General features: G+C 46.5%; 1 protein-coding gene across 8 annotated transcripts in view; it reads right to left on the bottom strand.

Annotated features, from left to right (window-relative positions):
• Nucleotides 1-20,960, bottom strand: part of ADAM22 (ADAM metallopeptidase domain 22) — a 175,290-nt gene that overhangs the window by 108,777 nt on the left and 45,553 nt on the right. For all 8 annotated transcript variants that reach the window (XM_069959504.1, XM_069959508.1, XM_069959507.1 and 5 more), the window contains one exon: nt 14,236-14,312. In XM_069959504.1, the coding sequence (XP_069815605.1) occupies nt 14,236-14,312 (77 nt within the window). The remainder of the gene's footprint in view (nt 1-14,235; nt 14,313-20,960) is intronic.

Raw genomic sequence — 20,960 nt, 5'->3', positions numbered from 1 at the left:
AATTTTGGTCTGTATATAGAGTCATTATGCAGTGGTCACTCTATGGCGGTAATATTGGTCTGTATATAGTGTCATTATGCAGTGGTCACTCTATGGCGGTAATATTGGTCTGTATATAGTGTATATATAGAGTCATTATTGCCATAGATTGACTACCACATAATGACACTATATACAATACAGTATATATAGTACAGCCATAGAGTGATCGCCACATAATATTGGTCTGCATACAGTGTATATAGAGTCATTATACAGGGGTCAGTCTATGGCAGTAATATTGGTCTGTATATAGAGTCATTATGCAGTGGTCACTCTATGGCGGTAATATTGGTCTGTATATAGAGTGTATATAAAGTCATTATACAGGGGTCAGCCTATGGCAATAATATTGGTCTGTATATAGCGTATATAGTGTAGAGTCATTACTGCCATAGATTGACTGCCACATAATGACTCTATATATACACTATATACACCAATAGTACGGCCATAGGGTGACAGCCACATAATATTGGTCTGTATACAGTGTATATACAGTCATTTATTATACAGTGGTCAGTCTATAGCGGTAGTATTGGTCTGTATATAGTGTATATAGAGTCTTTATGTGGTGGTCACTCTATGGCGGTAATATTGGTCTGTATATAGTGTATATAGAGTCATTATGCGGTGGTCACTCTATAGCTGTAATATTGGTCTGTATATAGTGTATATAGAGTCATTATGGGGCGGTCACTTTTATGGTGGTAATATTGGCCTATATATAGTGTGTTTTCTTCAATAACGGTATGGAGGTAATATTTGGTCCTGATTATAGTGATTTTTTTAAATTTATTTTTTTAAAGCAATTCATATAAATAGTTCTTGTATTTACACCACTAGCGGGCAGTCCTGACATTTAGCGGCAGTCCTGGCATGTAGGGGCAGTCCTGGCATTTAGCGGCATTCCTGGCATTTAGCGGCAGTCCTGGCATTTAGCGGCAGTCCCAGAATGTAGCGGCAGTCCTGACATGTACGGGCAGTCCCAGAATGTAGCGGCGGTCCTGACAAGTAGGGGCAGTCCCGACATGTAGGGGCAGTCCCGACATGTAGAGGCAGTCCCGACATGTAGGGGCGGTCCCGACATGTAGGGGCGGTCCCGACATGTAGCGGCGGTCCCGACATGTAGCTGCGGTCCCGGCATGTAGCGGTAGTCCTGACATGTAGGGGCGGTCCCGGCATGTAGCGGTAGTCCTGACATGTAGCGGCGGTCCCGGCATGTAGCGGTAGTCCTGACATGTAGCGGCATGTAAACTTCTGAACTGAGTAAGGGCCCTAATACATGGAGCGAAAATTGTCCGAATCAGGACGCTATCGCTCTGAGAGGACACTGGGGAACGTGATCAGGTAGTATATATCACAGACAAGGCCTGAGGACACCGGGGAACGTGATCAGGTAGTATATATATCTTTATTGTTTACTATATACAGCAAGGATTGCACACACATCACTAATGATATACTGTATATATACACATAGGGGGAGATTTATCAAACATGGTGTAAAGTGAAACTGGCTCAGTTGCCCCTAGCAACCAATCAGATTCCACCTTTCATTACTCACATTCTAAGATGGTGGAATCTGATTGGTTGCTAGGGGCAACTGAGCCAATTCTTCTTTACACCAGTTTGATAAATCTCCTCCATAGCTTTTGCTGTAGTAGGCTCTCTAAGCGAGCTCCATTCTACCAGATTGGCGCTCACTTCTGCAGAATATCAGGCCGTGTAATACGGCCTTAAAAGTGGCCGTACACTTCCAATAACTGCTGGCTGAACAATCCTTCAGCTGACAATTATCTCTCCCATCTGGTCCCGTCCTCCCCATACACAGAAATTTGGCACATCTGAGTTTTCCTGTGTTTTCTATGAGAGGGTAAAGCCATAGCCATACAGATCTGATGGCGGCTTATCTCTCTTAGAACAAAGAGGTTGGGCATTGATTTTCCATCAAGCTTGATCCCCTATGTCCACTGATATCATCTATCAGAGGACTCTCCAGAGAGCCCCATACACCTTACACTGATGGCCACCAGGAGCAACAGGTACCACCAACAAAAGAGTAACATGTATGGGGACCTTAAATTGTTGCTAAAATATTTCAGCATTTGGGGCCCCACCTTTAACTTTGCCCAGGGCCACATCTAGTCTAAAACCGGCCCTGTATACTGTATATACATGGTGACCGCCCTGTGTGTATTATACTGTATATACATGGTGACCACCCTGTGTGTATTATACTGTATATACATGGTGACCGCCTGTGTGTGTATTATACTGTATATACATGGTGACCGCCCTGTGTGTGTATTATACTGTATATACATGGTGACCGCCACCCTGTGTGTATTATACTGTATATACATGGTGACCGCCCTGTGTGTATTATACTGTATATACATGGTGACCGCCCTGTGTGTATTATACTGTATATACATGGTGACCGCCCTGTGTGTATTATACTGTATATACATGGTGACCGCCCTGTGTGTGTATTATACTGTATATACATGGTGACCGCCACCCTGTGTGTATTATACTGTATATACATGGTGACCGCCCTGTGTGTATTATACTGTATATACATGGTGACCGCCCTGTGTGTGTATTATACTGTATACACATGGTGACCGCCCTGTGTGTATTATACAGTATATACATGGTGACCGCCCTGTGTGTATTATACTGTATATACATGGTGACCACCCTGTGTGTGTATTATACTGTATATACATGGTGACCACCCTGTGTGTGTATTATACTGTATATACATGGTGACCGCCCTGTGTGTATTATACTGTATATACATGGTGACCGCCCTGTGTGTATTATACTGTATATACATGGTGACCGCCTGTGTGTGTATTATACTGTATACACATGGTGACCGCCCTGTGTGTATTATACTGTATATACATGGTGACCGCCCTGTGTGTATTATACTGTATATACATGGTGACCACCCTGTGTGTGTATTATACTGTATATACATGGTGACCGCCCTGTGTGTATTATACTGTATATACATGGTGACCGCCCTGTGTGTATTATACTGTATATACATGGTGACCGCCCTGTGTGTATTATACTGTATATACATGGTGACCGCCCTGTGTGTGTATTATACTGTATATACATGGTGACCGCCCTGTGTGTATTATACTGTATATACATGGTGACCGCCCTGTGTGTGTATTATACTGTATATACATGGTGACCGCCCTGTGTGTATTATACAGTATATACATGGTGACCGCCTGTGTGTGTATTATACTGTATATACATGGTGACCGCCCTGTGTGTGTATTATACTGTATATACATGGTGACCGCCCTGTGTGTATTATACTGTATATACATGGTGACCACCCTGTGTGTGTATTATACTGTATATACATGGTGACCGCCCTGTGTGTATTATACTGTATATACATGGTGACCGCCCTGTGTGTATTATACTGTATATACATGGTGACCGCCCTGTGTGTATTATACTGTATATACATGGTGACCGCCCTGTGTGTATTATACTGTATATACATGGTGACCGCCCTGTGTGTATTATACTGTATATACATGGTGACCGCCCTGTGTGTATTATACTGTATATACATGGTGACCACCCTGTGTGTATTATACTGTATATACATGGTGACCGCCTTGTGTGTATTATACTGTATATACATGGTGACCGCCCTGTGTGTATTATACAGTATATACATGGTGACCACCCTGTGTGTATTATACTGTATATACATGGTGACCACCCTGTGTGTATTATACTGTATATACATGGTGACCGCCTTGTGTGTATTATACTGTATATACATGGTGACCGCCTGTGTGTATTATACTGTATATACATGGTGACCGCCACCCTGTGTGTGTATTATACTGTATATACATGGTGACCGCCCTGTGTGTATTATACTGTATATACATGGTGACCGCCCTGTGTGTATTATACTGTATATACATGGTGACCGCCCTGTGTGTATTATACTGTATATACATGGTGACCGCCCTGTGTGTATTATACTGTATATACATGGTGACCACCCTGTGTGTGTATTATACTGTATATACATGGTGACCGCCTGTGTGTGTATTATACTGTATATACATGGTGACCGCCCTGTGTGTATTATGCAGCTGCTCTGCAACGGACGGTGAAGGTAGGGGACAATGGCCGGGGGCTAAAGAGAATCCCAGCTGCATATCCTGGTGTTCTGTGCGGCCACAAAAACTTTGCTATATCTTACTTTCGGGGAAGGGGGGGGGGGCTTATATTCAGCCATTCAGCAACCTCCACTAGGTCTTATTATCAGGGACACAGGGGAAAAGTCTAGCCACCTGTCATGGTAAAAACAACAATAAAATAAGGTAACTAGCCGATCCATGGGGACCCCCACCATCATGGGAATGGGGGTCAATTCTCCCTCAAATGAAAAAAAAATATATATATATGTGTGTGTGTGTGTGTGTGTGTATGTGTATATATGTAACCTGCACTGACACATTGTAGTAACCTATCTGACTAGTGACATAGCACTGGGACCCCCCTAGTAGTGACATAGCCCTGGGACCCCCCTAGTAGTGACATAGCACTGGGACCCCCCTAGTAGTGACATAGCACTGGGACCCCCTAGTAGTGGCATAGCCCTGGGACCCCCCTAGTAGTGACATAGCACTGGGACCCCCTAGTAGTGGCATAGCCCTGGGACCCCCCTAGTATTGACATAGCACTGGGACCCCCTGGTAGTGACATAGCCCTGGGACCCCCTAGTAGTGGCATAGCCCTGGGACCCCCCTAGTAGTGACATAGCACTGGGCCCCCCCTAGTAGTGACATAGCCCTGGGACCCCCCTAGTAGTGACATAGCCCTGGGACCCCCTAGTAGTGACATAGCACTGGGACCCCCCTAGTAGTGACATAGCACTGGGACCCCCCTAGTAGTGACATAGCCCTGGGACCCCCCTAGTAGTGACATAGCACTGGGACCCCCCTAGTAGTGACATAGCACTGGGACCCCCTAGTAGTGGCATAGCCCTGGGACCCCCCTAGTAGTGACATAGCACTGGGACCCCCTAGTAGTGACATAGCACTGGGACCCCCCTAGTAGTGACATAGCCCTGGGACCCCCTAGTAGTGACATAGCACTGGGACCCCCTAGTAGTGACATAGCACTGGGTAGGGCTGGGCGGTATACCGCAAAAATACCGATACCGTCTCTGGCGTCGGTTAACCGACCTAAACTCTGCCAGGACGGTATCTGCGGTATTTCCCCCCTCCCTCCTCCTCCTCCTCACCGGCGGCCGCATGCTCTGCTCCACTCCGTTTAATCTTCCTGAGGAGGAAGACTGGAGATGTGACAGGCTGCGCACAGGCGTGCTGTGTGCTCAGTGCTGTCGCTGCTTCCGGGCGGCTCTGGAAGCTGCACGGTGTGCCCTGCCTCCCCTCTCCCATACATAAAGTGGCTGCTGGGGTCAGGTATGGGTCGGCACATCCTCCCCCCACCAGGCAACGCACTCTGTCCCGCACAGGAATCCTCAGCGTCCCGTTATCTTTTGGCAGTGCTGGAAGCAGCCGTGTGTGACGCTCTGCCGGTGACGCTGCCGGCAGATATATGTGCTACAACACTGAGGTAAAGAGAGAGCGGTGCGGTGGAGCATGGAGGTGCCGACCTATACCTGACCCCAAGTGTATGTGCGGGAGAGGGGGGGGGGGGGCCAGAACAGCTTGTGACTGGGGGCAGATATTGGGTAGAAAGAGATAGATAGACAGATAGATAGGAGTCCTATCTATCTATCTATCTCTCTATCTATCTCTCTATCTCCTATCTATCTCTCTATCTATCTCTCTATCTATCTCTCTATCTATCTATCTCTCTATCTATCTCTCTATCTATCTCTCTATCTCTCTATCTATCTCTCTATCTATCTCTCTATCTATCTCCTATCTATCTCCTATCTATCTCCTATCTATCTATCTCCTATCTATCTATCTATCTATCTATCTATCTATCTATCTATCTCTCTATCTCCTATCTCCTACACAAACAACAAAAGTCCACGGCACCCAGGCAGTAAATAAGGAGAGTGGGTGCCACCCCTGCACTGTGGATCCTCGAGTGCAGAATATACACGTCCAAAATTAGGGTACCGCCACTCCAAATGAAGAATAAGTGTTTTATTTCAGCTCACAGGAACAAACTAGCCAAGGCTAGTTTGTTCCTGTGAGCTGAAATAAAACACTTATTCTTCATTTGGAGTGCCGGTACCCTAATTTTGGACGTGTGTGTGTGTGTATATATATATATATATATATATTTATATATATATATATATATATATATATATATATATATATATATATATATATATATAATATATATATATATATATATATATATATATATATATATATATATATATATATAATACACACACACACAGACACAGACACAGTCACAGTTGCCCCCGGCAACCAATCAGATTCCACCTTTCATTCCTCACAGACTCTTTGGAAAATGAAAGGTGGAATCTGATTGGTTGCTAGGGGCAACAGCCAGTTTCACTTTACACCATGTTTGATAAATCTCCCCACAGTATAAAGATAGATATAGCAAAAAATATAGGCAGCACAATAAACAAACTGTGGGTGCCAGCAGACGAATCCCAGACCTTGGATCAAGTCAGCTAGTAAAAAATACTCCGATGGTAATACAAACGTGAAAACGTGAATTTACTCCATATAACAATGTGCAGCAAACTTAACAAGTAATATACAATGTTTTGGCATCTCCTATGCCATTTTCAAGTGCCACTTGAAAATGGTGTAGGAGGTGCCAAAATATTGTGTATTACTTGTGAAGTTTGCTGCACATTGTTCTATGGAGTAAATTCACGTTTGTATTACCATCGGAAAATGGGGTTTTCAAAGGGGTGTGGCTTTTAAAGGGGGCGTGTCATAATTATCGTTCAATTTATCGTTACCGCGGCTACATGTACGATAAACCGCGATATTGATTTAGGCCATTATCGCCCAGCCCTAGCCCTGGGACCCCCTGGTAGTGACAATGCCTCAGCGTCTCTATAGTGTTACTGACATACGCCATGTGTGAGCAGATTGCATTCACCAACGTATGGTCTGACCTCCGGTTCACATATCGGTGATGACATCACCCTCCCCGTCCATCTGCCACAGCGCTGGCACGCCGCCCCGCCTGCTCGTGCCCTCCGGCATTAAGACAGCAGAACGAGATGAGTAAATAAATGGAGACGCAGGGGGAGCAGTGACGCCGCACATATACCGGGCGCCGGATATTATTATAGTACCGCTATAATATAACACTGCACTAGTATGGCCCTAGCTGCAGACTATTCACCTCAATAGGTTTGAGCTGCTACACCTGATACATCCAAAGGACAAGAAATTACTCCTCATAAGTCTTGGCCACTAGGTGTCTCACTTTCCTGCAGTCTGTTGTTCACTGTCAGCTGTTAGGGAACATCTGTCTCTAGAAACAACCAGATCAGGACAATAAACAGGCCTGTATATTTACTAGGGAGTGTGTTACTTAGGGGGTTGGTAGCCTCATCTGTATGGCTGCTCAGGCCCGACCCTGGACATGGCAGCGTATTAATAATAAATGATCACTTATCAGGAAATGAGTGTTCAGCAGTCGTATATCTGAGGGGGTCCTGAGTGGGGTGCGAAGCTGCAGAAGCTGAATTAGATCCCATAGGAGCAATAAGAGACTAAAGAGTCAGGCGCGAGGCTTCAGAGCGCAGTAAGGATCCAATCACAGAGGATGAAGAGATAACTAAGGAGCTAACTGCACATGGATTTCTACAACTAGAATTAAAAGAGAAGTCCGGCGAAAATGTTTATTACAGTATTGTATTGCCCCCCAAAAGTTATACAAATCCCCAATATACACTTATTATGGGAAATGCTGCACTTACTACTGTATCAAGGCGTCACTTCCTGGATAACATAGTGATGTCACTTCCTGGTTAACATGGTGATGTCACTTCCTGGATAAGATGGTGATGTCACTTCCTGGATAACCATAGTGATGTCACTTCCTGGTTAACATGGTGATGTCACTTCCTGGATAACATGGTGATGTCACTTCCTGGATAACATGGTGATGTCACTTCCTGGACAACATGGTGATGTAACTTCCTGAATAACATGGTGATGTCACTTCCTGGATAACATGGTGATGTCACTTCCTGGATAACATGGTGATGTCACTTCCTGAATAACATGGTGATGTCACTTCCTGAATAACATGGTGATATCACTTCCTGGATAACATGTTGATGTCACTTCCTGGATAACATGGTGATGTCACGACTCCCAGAGCTTTGCGGGCTGTGGCTGCTGGAGAGGATGATGGCAGAGGGACACTGAGGGACACAGGATACTGGAGGGACACTGAGCATCCCCCTGCCATCATCATCTCCAGCAGCCACAGCCAGCACAGCTCTGGGAGTCGGGTCGTGACATCACCATTTTATCCAGGAAGTGACATTGCCATGTTATCCAGGAAGTGACATCCCCATGTTATCCAGGAAGTGACATCACCGTGTTATCCAGGAAGTGACATCACCATGTAATCCAGGAAGTGACATCACCATGTTATCCAGGAAGTGACATCACCATGTTATGCAGGAAGTGACATCACCATGTTATGCAGGAAGTGACCTCACCACGTTATCCAGGAAGTGACCTCACCACGTTATCCAGGAAGTGACATCACCATGTTATCTAGGAAGTGACATCACCATGTTATGCAGGAAGTGACATCACCATGTTATCCAGGAAGTGACATCACCACGTTATCCAGGAAGTGAAGCCTTTGATGCAGTAGTAAGTGCAGGGAAATAAAGCACTTTACAAGCATTTCCCGTAATAAGTCTATACTGATGATTTGTAAAACTTTTGGGGGGCAATACAATACTGTAATAAAAATTTTCACTAGACTTCTCCGTTAACCTCTTAAGGACACATGACGTACCCGTACGTCATACGCCCGTAAGAGGTGTTCAGAGCGGGGCCGCGCGGCGACCCCGCTATGAACCGCCGCGGTTCCAGGTGCCCCTTGTAGCCCGGGACCGCGGGTATTAGCGGGCACGGTCTGATCGCCGTGCCCGCTAATACAGTAATCAGATGCAGCTGTCAAACATGACAGCTGCATCCGATTACCGGACGCAGCTTATCCCTGGTGTCTAGTGGGTGAGATCGCTAGATCGGGTGACAACGTCCCGGAGGAGCGATCTCCGTACCTGCTGACGGCCGGGCACTGCTCCAAGATGGCGCCGTCCCCGCCTTGGCACTAGTTTGTTTTCGGCTGCAGCAGCCGAAAGCAAACGAGTGTCGATCTCATTGATCTTTGCTGTATAACTATGCAGCAAAGATCTCAATGAGAGATCAAAGTGTATATACTAGAAGTCCCCCAGGGGGAATAACCCTAATCCCAGGGGGAATAACCCTAACCCCAGGGGGAATAACCCTAACCCCAGGGGGGGAATCACCCTAACCCCAGGGGGAATCACCCTAACCCCAGGGGGAATAACCCTAACCCCAGGGGGAATAACCCTAACCCCAGGGGGGGAATCACCCTAACCCCAGGGGGAATCACCCTAACCCCAGGGGGAATAACCCCAACCCCAGGGGGAATAACCCTAACCCCAGGGAGAATAACCCCAACCCCAGGGGGGGAATAACCCTAACCCCAGGGGGGAAATAACCTTAACCCCAGGGGGGAATAACCCTAACCCCAGGGGGGGAATAACCCTACCCCAGGGGGAGAATAACCCTAACCCCAGGGGGGAAATAACCCTAACCCCAGGGGGAATAACCCTAACCCCAGGGGGAAATAACCCTAACCCCAGGGGGAAATAACCCTAATCCCAGGGAGAATAACCCCAACCCCAGTGGGGGGGAATAACCCTAACCCAAGGGGGGGAAATAACCCTAACCCCAGGGGGGAATAACCCTAACCCCAGGGGCGGAATAACCCTAACCCCAGGGGGGGAATAACCCTAACCCCAGGGGGAATAAGCCTAACCTCAGGGAGGGAATAACCCTAACCCGAGGGGGGAATAACCCTAACCCCAGGGGGGAATAACCCTAACCCCAGGGGGGAATAACCCTAACCCCAGGAGGAATAACCCTAACCCGAGGGGGGAATAACCCTAACCCAAGGGGGGAATAACCCTAACCCTAGGGGGGAATAACCCTAACCCCAGGGGGGAATAACCCTAACCCCAGGAGGAATAACCCTAACCCGAGGGGGGAATAACCCTAACCCAAGGGGGGAATAACCCTAACCCCAGGGGGGGAATAACCCTAACCCCTTCTAGTTTATGTGTAAAAAAAAAAAAAAAAAGTATTGTTATTAGTAAAAATCCCCTCCCCTAATAAAAGTCTGAATCACCCCCCTTTTCCCAGGTTTTAAATAAAAGTAAATAAATAAATAAACATGTTTGCTATCGCCGTGTGCGTAATCGCCCGAACTATTACTTAATCACATTCCTGATCTCGCACGGTAAACGGCGTAAGCGCCAAAAAAATCCCAAAGTGCAAAATTGCGCATTTTTGGTCGCATCAAATCCAGAAAAAATGTAATAAAAAGCGATCAAAAAGTCGTATATGCGCAATCAAGGTACCGATAGAAAGAACACATCATGGCGCAAAAACTGACACCTGACACAGCCCCATAGACCAAAGGATAAAAGCGCTATAAGCCTGGGAATGGAGCGGTTTTAAGGAACGTATATTTGTTAACAATGGTTTGAATTTTTTACAGGCCATCAGATACAATAAAAGTTATACGTTATATATCATAGTAATCGTAACAACTTGAGGAACATATATAACAAGTCAGTTTTACCCCAGGGCGAATGGCGTAATAACACAATCCCCCCAAAAAAAAGAAATGCGTTTTTTTTGTTCAATTTCACCACACTTTGAATTTTTTCCTGGTTTCGCAGTGTACCAAATGCAAAAATTCAGCCGTCATTGCAAAGTACAATTAGTGCCGCAAAAAATAAGGGCTCATGTGGGTTTCTAGGTGGAAAAATGCAAGTGCTATGGCCTTTTAAGCACAAGGAGAAAAAAACGAAAACGCAAAAAACGAAAATGGGCCCTGTCCTTAAAGGGTTAAAGGGGCATTCTAGAGAAAAAAAATTCAAATTAACTGGTGACAGAAAGGTATATAGATATGTAAATTACGTAAAAATCTCCAGTCTTCCTGTACTTCTCAGCTGGTGTATGTCCTGCAGGAAGTGGTGTATTCTCTCCAGTCTGACACAGTGTTCTCTGCTGCCACCTCTGTCCATGTCAGGAACTGTCCAGAGCAGGAGAGGTTTCTATGGGGATTTGCTGCTGCTCTGGACAGTTCCTGACATGGACAGAGGTGGCAGCAGAGAACTTTGTTAGACTGGAGAAAATACACCACTTCCCGCAGGACATGCAGCAGCTGATAAGTACTGGAAGACCAAAATTCATATAACTTTAAATAAATAAAACTTTCTGATACCAGTTAATTTTAAACAATTTGTTTCTCCGGAGTACCCCTTTAAAGCCAATAGCAGCTGTATACACCTGTCTCCTGTGGTGCAGGAAGCAGGGGAAGCAGTTCAGTGGCGGACCCTCATGCCCCATAGCTGTCACCACATCCAGTGCTTTTCTAGGTCTGATCTATTTGCATATATATCCTGTGTATTTGCATGGTCAGCAGCTGCTATGGCTTCTACACTGAGCGGATGTCCCTTTGCCGCCCTGGGAAGGAGCCGCTGCTTCCTATCCGCATACATCCAGTACAGGCGGATGATTTGCCTAGAGCCGAGCACACATGTATAGCACCAGCGTCCCCCATCCTCACCATGATTGTTATAGATCTTAGGATCTCGACCCCTAAACCCTTCCAGACCACCAGGTAATCAGGGACACTAACATTACCACAACCTCATATCTATATATTCAATCCATCAGAGACGAGGGCGGCTGCAGCATGCGTGATCCCATCATTAACCATCTGTGCTGTACTCCGCCATAGCCTGTACTGTACTCCGCCATAGCCTACACTGTACTCCGCCATAGCCTGTACTATACTCCGCCATAGCCTGTACTATACTCCGCCATAGCCTACACTGTACTCCGCCATAGCCTACACTGTACTCCGCCATAGCCTGTACTATACTCTGCCATAGCCTGTACTATACTCCGCCATAGCCTGTACTATACTCCGCCATAGCCTACACTGTACTCCGCCATAGCCTGTACTATACTCTGCCATAGCCTGTACTATACTCCACCATAGCCTGTACTATACTCCGCCATAGCCTACACTGTACTCCGCCATAGCCTGTACTATACTCCGCCATAGCCTGTACTATACTCCACCATAGCCTGTACTATACTCCACCATAGCCTGCACTGTACTCTGCCATAGCCTGTACTATACTCCGCCATAGCCTGCACTGTACTCCGCCATAGCCTGTACTATACTCTGCCATAGCCTGTACTATACTCCGCCATAGCCTGTACTGTACTCTGCCATAGCCTGCATTGTACTCCACCATAGCCTGTACTGTACTCCGCCATAGCCTGCACTGTACTCCGCCATAGCCTACACTGTACTCCGCCATAGCCTGTACTATACTCTGCCATAGCCTGTACTATACTCCGCCATAGCCTGTACTGTACTCTGCCATAGCCTGTACTGTACTCCGCCATAGCCTGTACTATACTCCGCCATAGCCTGTACTATACTCCGCCATAGCCTGTACTATACTCCGCCATAGCCTGTACTATACTCCGCCATAGCCTACACTGTACTCCGCCATAGCCTGTACTATACTCCGCCATAGCCTACACTGTACTCCGCCATAGCCTGTACTGTACTCCGCCATAGCCTGTACTATACTCCGCCATAGCCTGTACTATACTCCGCCATAGCCTGTACTGTACTCCGCCATAGCCTACACTGTACTCCGCCATAGCCTGTACTGTACTCCACCATAGCCTGCACTGTACTCTGCCATAGCCTGTACTATACTCCGCCATAGCCTGTACTATACTCCGCCATAGCCTGTACTATACTCCGCCATAGCCTGTACTATACTCCGCCATAGCCTACACTGTACTCCGCCATAGCCTACACTGTACTCCGCCATAGCCTGTACTATACTCTGCCATAGCCTGTACTGTACTCCGCCATAGCCTGTACTATACTCCGCCATAGCCTGTACTATACTCCGCCATAGCCTGTACTATACTCCGCCATAGCCTACACTGTACTCCGCCATAGCCTGTACTGTACTCCGCCATAGCTTGTACTATACTCCGCCATAGCCTGCACTGTACTCTGCCATAGCCTGTACTATACTCCGCCATAGCCTGCACTATACTCCGCCATAGCCTGTACTATACTCCGCCATAGCCTGCACTGTACTCCGCCATAGCCTGTACTATACTCCGCCATAGCCTACACTGTACTCCGCCATAGACTGTACTGTACTCTGCCATAGCCTGTACTGTACTCCGCCATAGCGTGTACTGTACTCCGCCATAGCCTGTACTGTACTCTGCCATAGACTGTACTGTACTCCGCCATAGCCTGTACTGTACTCCGCCATAGCCTGTACTGTACTCCGCCATAGCCTGTACTATACTCCGCCATAGCCTGTACTATACTCTGCCATAGCCTGTACTATACTCCGCCATAGCCTGTACTATACTCTGCCATAGCCTGTACTATACTCCGCCATAGCCTGTACTATACTCTGCCATAGCCTGAACTATACTCCGCCATAGCCTACACTGTACTCCGCCATAGCCTGTACTATACTCCGCCATAGCCTACACTGTACTCCGCCATAGCCTGTACTGTACTCCGCCATAGCCTGTACTATACTCTGCTAAAGTTAAGTTTTATGGTGAGTTCCCCCCGATCATCTTTTTCTTTGTTCTGTATCATGATTGTATCTTCTGCTACTCAGGAGGAGCACCCCAATTACTGATATTCGGCAAGTCTATAGAAAAGAGGCACAATTATTAGACTGTGTTCACATATGCGATAGTGCCGATCACTGTGTCTATGTTTGTACTCTGCTATAGGTTGTATCCGGACTCCATACTTTTTAGTAAACTCCTGGCTTATATAATATATAATACTCACTGATTTAGTTCGACATCCAAGATAAACGAAGACCCGAATGCGTCTATTTGGAAGCTGACTTGTGCGACGTGGGTGGACTGGAAAAAAAAAAAGGGAGAGAGAAGACGACAATGAGAATTAATCAGGGGAGGAAGAGAGCAAAGTGACAGCGTGTTCTGGTTATTAGTCTGTTAGTCTGGAGCATCACATTATGTTCCCTCAGTTCAATGTCCCAGGCCGGGGAACGCTACTGCGCCAATAACCGGAGGTAGACGGGGCCCATACTGCCCCAATAACCGGAGGAAGCCGGGAACCCCACTGCGCCAATAACCGGAGGAAGCTGGGGCCAATACTGCGCCAATAACCGGAGGAAGCCAGGAACGCTACTGCGCCAATAACCGGAGGAAGCCGGGAACCCCACTGCGCCAATTACCGGAGGAAGCTGGGGCCAATACTGCGCCAATAACCGGAGGAAGCCAGGAACACTACTGCGCCAATAACCGGAGGAAGCCGGGAACCCCACTGCGCCAATAACCGGAGGAAGCCAGGAACGCTACTGCGCCAATAACCGGAGGAAGCCGGGAACGCTACTGCGCCAATAACCGGAGGAAGCCGGGAACCCCACTGCGCCAATAACCGGAGGAAGCCAGGAACACTACTGCGCCAATAACCGGAGGAAGCCGGGAACCCCACTGCGCCAATAACCGGAGGAAGCTGGGGCCAATACTGCGCCAATAACCGGAGGAAGCCGGGGCCAATACTGCCCCAATAACCGGAGGCAGCTGGGGCCAATACTGCGACAATAACTGGAGGAAGCCGGGGCCAATACTGCACCAATAACCGGAGGAAGTCTGGGCCAATACTGCGCCAATAACCAAAGGAAGCCAGGAACGCTACTGCGCCAATAACCGGAGGAAGCCGGGAACCCCACTGCGCCAATAATCGGAGAAAGCCGTGGCCAATATTGCGCCAATAACCGGAGGAAGCCGGGGAACGCTACTGCGCCAATAACCGGAGGAAGCTGGGGCCAATACTGCGCCAATAACCGGAGGAAGCTGGGGCCAATACTGCGCCAATAACCGGAGGAAGCTGGGGCCAATACTGCGCCAATAACCGGAGGAAGCCAGGAACACTACTGCGCCAATAACCGGGGGAAGCTGGGGCCAATACTGCGCCAATAACCGGAGGAAGCCGGGGCCAATACTGCGCCAATAACCGGAGGAAGCTGGGGCCAATACTGCGCCAATAACCGGAGGAAGCCGGGGCCAATACTGCCCCAATAACCGGAGGCAGCTGGGGCCAATACTGCACCAATAACCAGAGGAAGTCTGGGCCAATACTGCGCCAATAACCGGAGGAAGCCGGGGCCAATACTGCGCCAATAACCGGAGGAAGCTGGGGCCAATACTGCGCCAATAACCGAAGGAAGCCAGGAACGCTACTGCGCCAATAACCGGAGGAAGCCGGGAACCCCACTGCGCCAATAACCGGAGGAAGCCGTGGCCAATATTGCGCCAATAACCGGAGGAAGCTGAGGCCAATACTGCGCCAGATCCCTTATACAGATCCCTTATATAGCAGTATATACAGATCCCTTATATAATAGTATATACAGATCCCTTATATAGCAGTATATACAGATCCCTTATATAATAGTATATACAGATCCCTTCTATAGCAGTATATACAGATCCCTTCTATAGCAGTATATACAGATCCCTTATATAGCAGTATATACAGATCCCTTATATAGCAGTATATACAGATCCCTTATATAGCAGTATATACAGATCCCTTATATAATAGTATATACAGATCCCTTATATAGCAGTATATACAGATCCCTTATATAGCAGTATATACAGATCCCTTATATAGCAGTATATACAGATCCCTTCTATAGCAGTATATACAGATCCCTTATATAATAGTATATACAGATCCCTTATATAATAGTATATACAGATCCCTTATATAGCAGTATATACAGATCCCTTATATAGCAGTATATACAGATCCCTTCTATAGCAGTATATACAGATCCCTTATATAGCAGTATATACAGATCCCTTATATAGCAGTATATACAGATCCCTTATATAGCAGTATATACAGATCCCTTATATAATAGTATATACAGATCTCTTATATAGCAGTATATACAGATCCCTTATATAGCAGTATATACAGATCCCTTATATAGCAGTATATACAGATCCCTTATATAATAGTATATACAGATCCCTTCTATAGCAGTATATACAGATCCCTTATATAGCAGTATATACAGATCCCTTATATAGCAGTATATACAGATCCCTTATATAGCAGTATATACAGATCCCTTATATAGCAGTATATACAGATCCCTTATATAGCAGTATATACAGATCCCTTATATAGCAGTATATACAGATCCCTTCTATAGCAGTATATACAGATCCCTTATATAGCAGTATATACAGATCCCTTATATAGCAGTATATACAGATCCCTTATATAGCAGTATATACAGATCCCTTATATAATAGTATATACAGATCTCTTATATAGCAGTATATACAGATCCCTTATATAGCAGTATATACAGATCCCTTCTATAGCAGTATATACAGATCCCTTATATAGCAGTATATACAGATCCCTTATATAGCAGTATATACAGATCCCTTATATAGCAGTATATACAGATCCCTTATATAGCAGTATATACAGATCCCTTATATAGCAGTATATACAGATCCCTTATATAGCAGTATATACAGATCCCTTATATAGCAGTATATACTAGGGATGTCACAATACCAGAGTTTTGAGTTCATTACCGATACCATATTTTTTATTTCGATACTCAATGCCATTTCGATACTTAAAGAGAATGTACCATCATTTACACTCACTTTAAAATCGCACATGAGTCGAACGGCGCCGGCACAGGGAAGCCAGTACCGCTGTCCTTTTTTTGAACCGATTCCCTTGTACGGCACCGTTCAATTCATGGTTACCGGGACGGGGTTGAAGCACAGGAGGCGGGCCGGCCTGCCCCCAGTGGGAGGAAACCCCCGCCCCTCCATGGAGGTGCGATTAATCGTGCGGCCAGACTGAATAAATAATCCATGGAGGGGCGGGGGTTTCCTCCCACTGGGGGCAGGCCGGCCCACCTTCTGTGCTTCAACCCCGTTCCGGTAACCACGAATTGAACGATGTTGCACGGGGGAACCGGGCCACGGTTCAAAAAAAGGACCGGGGTGCCGGCGACTTTCGACTCAAGTGCGATTTTAAAGAGAGGGTACCTGATGGTCCATTCTCTTTAATAAAGTATGAAAAAAAACGCTTAAAGCGACTCCGTACCCACAATCTGACCCCCCAAATCACTTGTACCTTCGGATAGCTGCTTTTAATCCAAGATCTGTCCTGCGTTCCGTTTGGCAGGTGATGCAGTTATTGTCCTAAAAAACAACTTTTAAACTTGCAGCCCCGAGCCCTACGGACGTGGCCTGGATTGTGTATGCATTAGGCTGGCACCACCCCTCCGTCCCTCCTCCCCACCCTCCTCAGCAGTAGGAATTCTCCAGGCAGATTGCCTCCTATTCCCCACCTGTGTCAGCCCGGCACATGGGCTGGATCATTAAGGACCTGTGCAATGTTCAGACAGGAGTAAATGTTCCAGTGGCATTCCTAATGATGAAGAGGGTGGGGAGGAGGGACGGAGGGGTGGTGCAAAGTTAGGGCACAGTGCTGCAAGTTTAATGGTGTGTTCACACCTACAGGATCTGCAGCTGATTTTCTGCAGCAGATTTCATTTAAATAACTGAACACAGCATCAAATCTGCTGCAGATTCTGTAGGTGTGAACGCACCCTAAAAGTTGTTTTTTTTGGACAATAACTGCATCACCTGTCAAACAGACCCCAGGACAGATCTTGAATTAAAAGCCGCTATCCGAAGGTACAAGTGGTTTGGGGGGGTCAGATTGTGGGTACAGAGTCGCTTTATAATACAAATATAGTGCTCCCCCCCCCCCCCAGGCAGCAGATATGATGCCCCCATGTTCCATGTTTTTATTTATGTGACTTTGATCACTTTTTTTGTTACATTTTATAGTTCGGACAATTACGCATGCAATGATGCCCAATGTTTGTTGTTGTGTTTCTGTTTTTAGTTTTTTTTTGTTTTGAACAAAAGGAAAAGGCTGGAATTATTACAACTTTTTTTTACACTTTTTGATTCCCCTGTACTCTGGGAGTTGTTGTGCACAAGGAGATTTGCTGGGAGTTGTAGTGCACAAGGAGTTGCTGCACAACTGCAACTCCCAGCAAACCTTCTTGTGCACAACAACTCCCAGCATACCTACAGCATTGCTACAAGTGTGAGGGCTACAGTGGGGCTACAGTGTAGGGGCATACTGTGTGGACAATAACATCTACCCCCATAGCCCTAGCCTTTTTTTTTTACAGAAAAAAACAATATAAGACCCCGTGTTATGTGAGAGAAACATAAAAGATTAAAAGATGAAAACTTGGTATAAAAATATATTTTTATTAATAAATGAGTAAATTGCAAAAGTTTTGTGAGGATGAGTAGTCGGCTCCTGATGGTCTGCTCTCTGGATGAGTCTTCATGAGAGTCTCAGCTGTTAGGGCTCGTTCACACTACTCTACTCTGGATGAGTCTTCAGGAGCCTCAGATGTTATAGATGGTTTCCTCTCTGGATGAGTCTTCGTGAGAGTCTCAGCTGTAAGGGCTCATTCACACTACGGAATTGGCACCGAATCCTGCCTTCTATCTGTTTGAATGGGAGGGCTCGCGCGCCTTTGGCTTTGGCTGTCCAGGCATGATGGGAATTGTAGTTTTGCAACAGCTGGAGATCCCGAGCTTGTCTTCAGGAGCCTCAGATGTTATAGATGGTCTCCTCTCTGGATGAGTCTTCAGGAGCCTCAGATGATATAGATGGTCTCCTCTTTGGATGAGTCTTCAGGAGCCTCAGATGTTATAGATGGTCTCCTCTCTGGATGAGTCTTCAGGAGCCTCAGATGTTATAGATGGTCTCCTCTCTGGATGAGTCTTCAGGAGCCTCAGATGTTACAGATGGTCTTCTCTCTGGATGAGTCTTCAGGAGCCTCAGATGATATAGATGGTCTCCTCTCTGGATGAGTCTTCAGGAGCCTCAGATGTTATAGATGGTCTCCTCTCTGGATGAGTCTTCAGAAGCCTCAGATGTTATAGATGGTCTCCTCTCTGGATGAGTCTTCAGGAGCCTCAGATGTTATAGATGGTCTCCTCTCTGGATGAGTCTTCAGGAGCCTCAGATGTTATAGATGGTCTCCTCTCTGGATGAGTCTTCAGGAGCCTCAGATGTTACAGATGGTCTTCTCTCTGGATGAGTCTTCAGGAGCCTCAGATGTTACAGATGGTCTTCTCTCTGGATGAGTCTTCAGGAGCCTCAGATGATATAGATGGTCTCCTCTCTGGATGAGTCTTCAGGAGCCTCAGATGATATAGATGGTCTCCTCTCTGGATGAGTCTTCAGAAGCCTCAGATGTTATAGATGGTCTCCTCTCTGGATGAGTCTTCAGAAGCCTCAGATGTTATAGATGGTCTCCTCTCTGGATGAGTCTTCAGGAGCCTCAGATGTTATAGATGGTCTCCTCTCTGGATGAGTCTTCAGAAGCCTCAGATGTTATAGATGGTCTCCTCTCTGTTGGAGTCTTCAGGAGCCTCAGATGTTACAGATGGTCTTCTCTCTGGATGAGTCTTCAGGAGCCTCAGATGTTACAGATGGTCTCCTCTCTGTTGGAGTCTTCAGGAGCCTCAGATGATATAGATGGTCTCCTCTCTGGATAAGTCTTCAGGAGCCTCAGATGATATAGATGGTCTCTTCTCTGGATGAGTCTTCAGAAGCCTCAGATGTTATAGATGGTCTCCTCTCTGGATGAGTCTTTAGGAGCCTCAGATGTTATAGATGGTCTCCTCTCTGGATGAGTCTTCAGGAGCCTCAGATGTTATAGATGGTCTCCTCTCTGTTGGAGTCTTCAGGAGCCTCAGATGTTATAGATGGTCTCCTCTCTGGAAGAGTCTTCAGGAGCCTCAGATGTTATAGATGGTCTCCTCTCTGGATGAGTCTTCAGGAGCCTCAGATGTTATAGATGGTCTCCTCTCTGGATGAGTCTTCAGGAGCCTCAGATGATATAGATGGTCTCCTCTCTGGATGAGTCTTCAGGAGCCTCAGATGTTATAGATGGTCTCCTCTCTGGATGAGTCTTCAGGAGCCTCAGATGTTATAGATGGTCTCCTCTCTGGATGAGTCTTCAGGAGCCTCAGATGTTATAGATGGTCTCCTCTCTGGATGAGTCTTCAGGAGCCTCAGATGTTATAGATGGTCTCCTCTCTGGATGAGTCTTCAGGAGCCTCAGATGTTATAGATGGTCTCCTCTCTGGATGAGTCTTCAGGAGCCTCAGATGTTATAGATGGTCTCCTCTTTGGATGAGTCTTCAGAAGCCTCAGATGTTATCGATGGTCTCCTCTCTGTTGGAGTCTTCAGGAGCCTCAGATGTTACAGATGGTCTTCTCTCTGGATGAGTCTTCAGGAGCCTCAGATGTTACAGATGGTCTCCTCTCTGCTGGAGTCTTCAGGAGCCTCAGATGATATAGATGGTCTCCTCTCTGGATAAGTCTTCAGGAGCCTCAGATGATATAGATGGTCTCCTCTCTGGATGAGTCTTCAGAAGCCTCAGATGTTATAGATG

The sequence above is a fragment of the Dendropsophus ebraccatus genome, chromosome 2, assembly GCF_027789765.1.
Source record: "Dendropsophus ebraccatus isolate aDenEbr1 chromosome 2, aDenEbr1.pat, whole genome shotgun sequence".
NCBI classification, from domain to species: domain Eukaryota; kingdom Metazoa; phylum Chordata; class Amphibia; order Anura; family Hylidae; genus Dendropsophus; species Dendropsophus ebraccatus.
The sequence above is the reverse complement of the archived record's forward strand: the minus strand, read 5'-3'. Positions and strand labels throughout refer to the sequence as shown.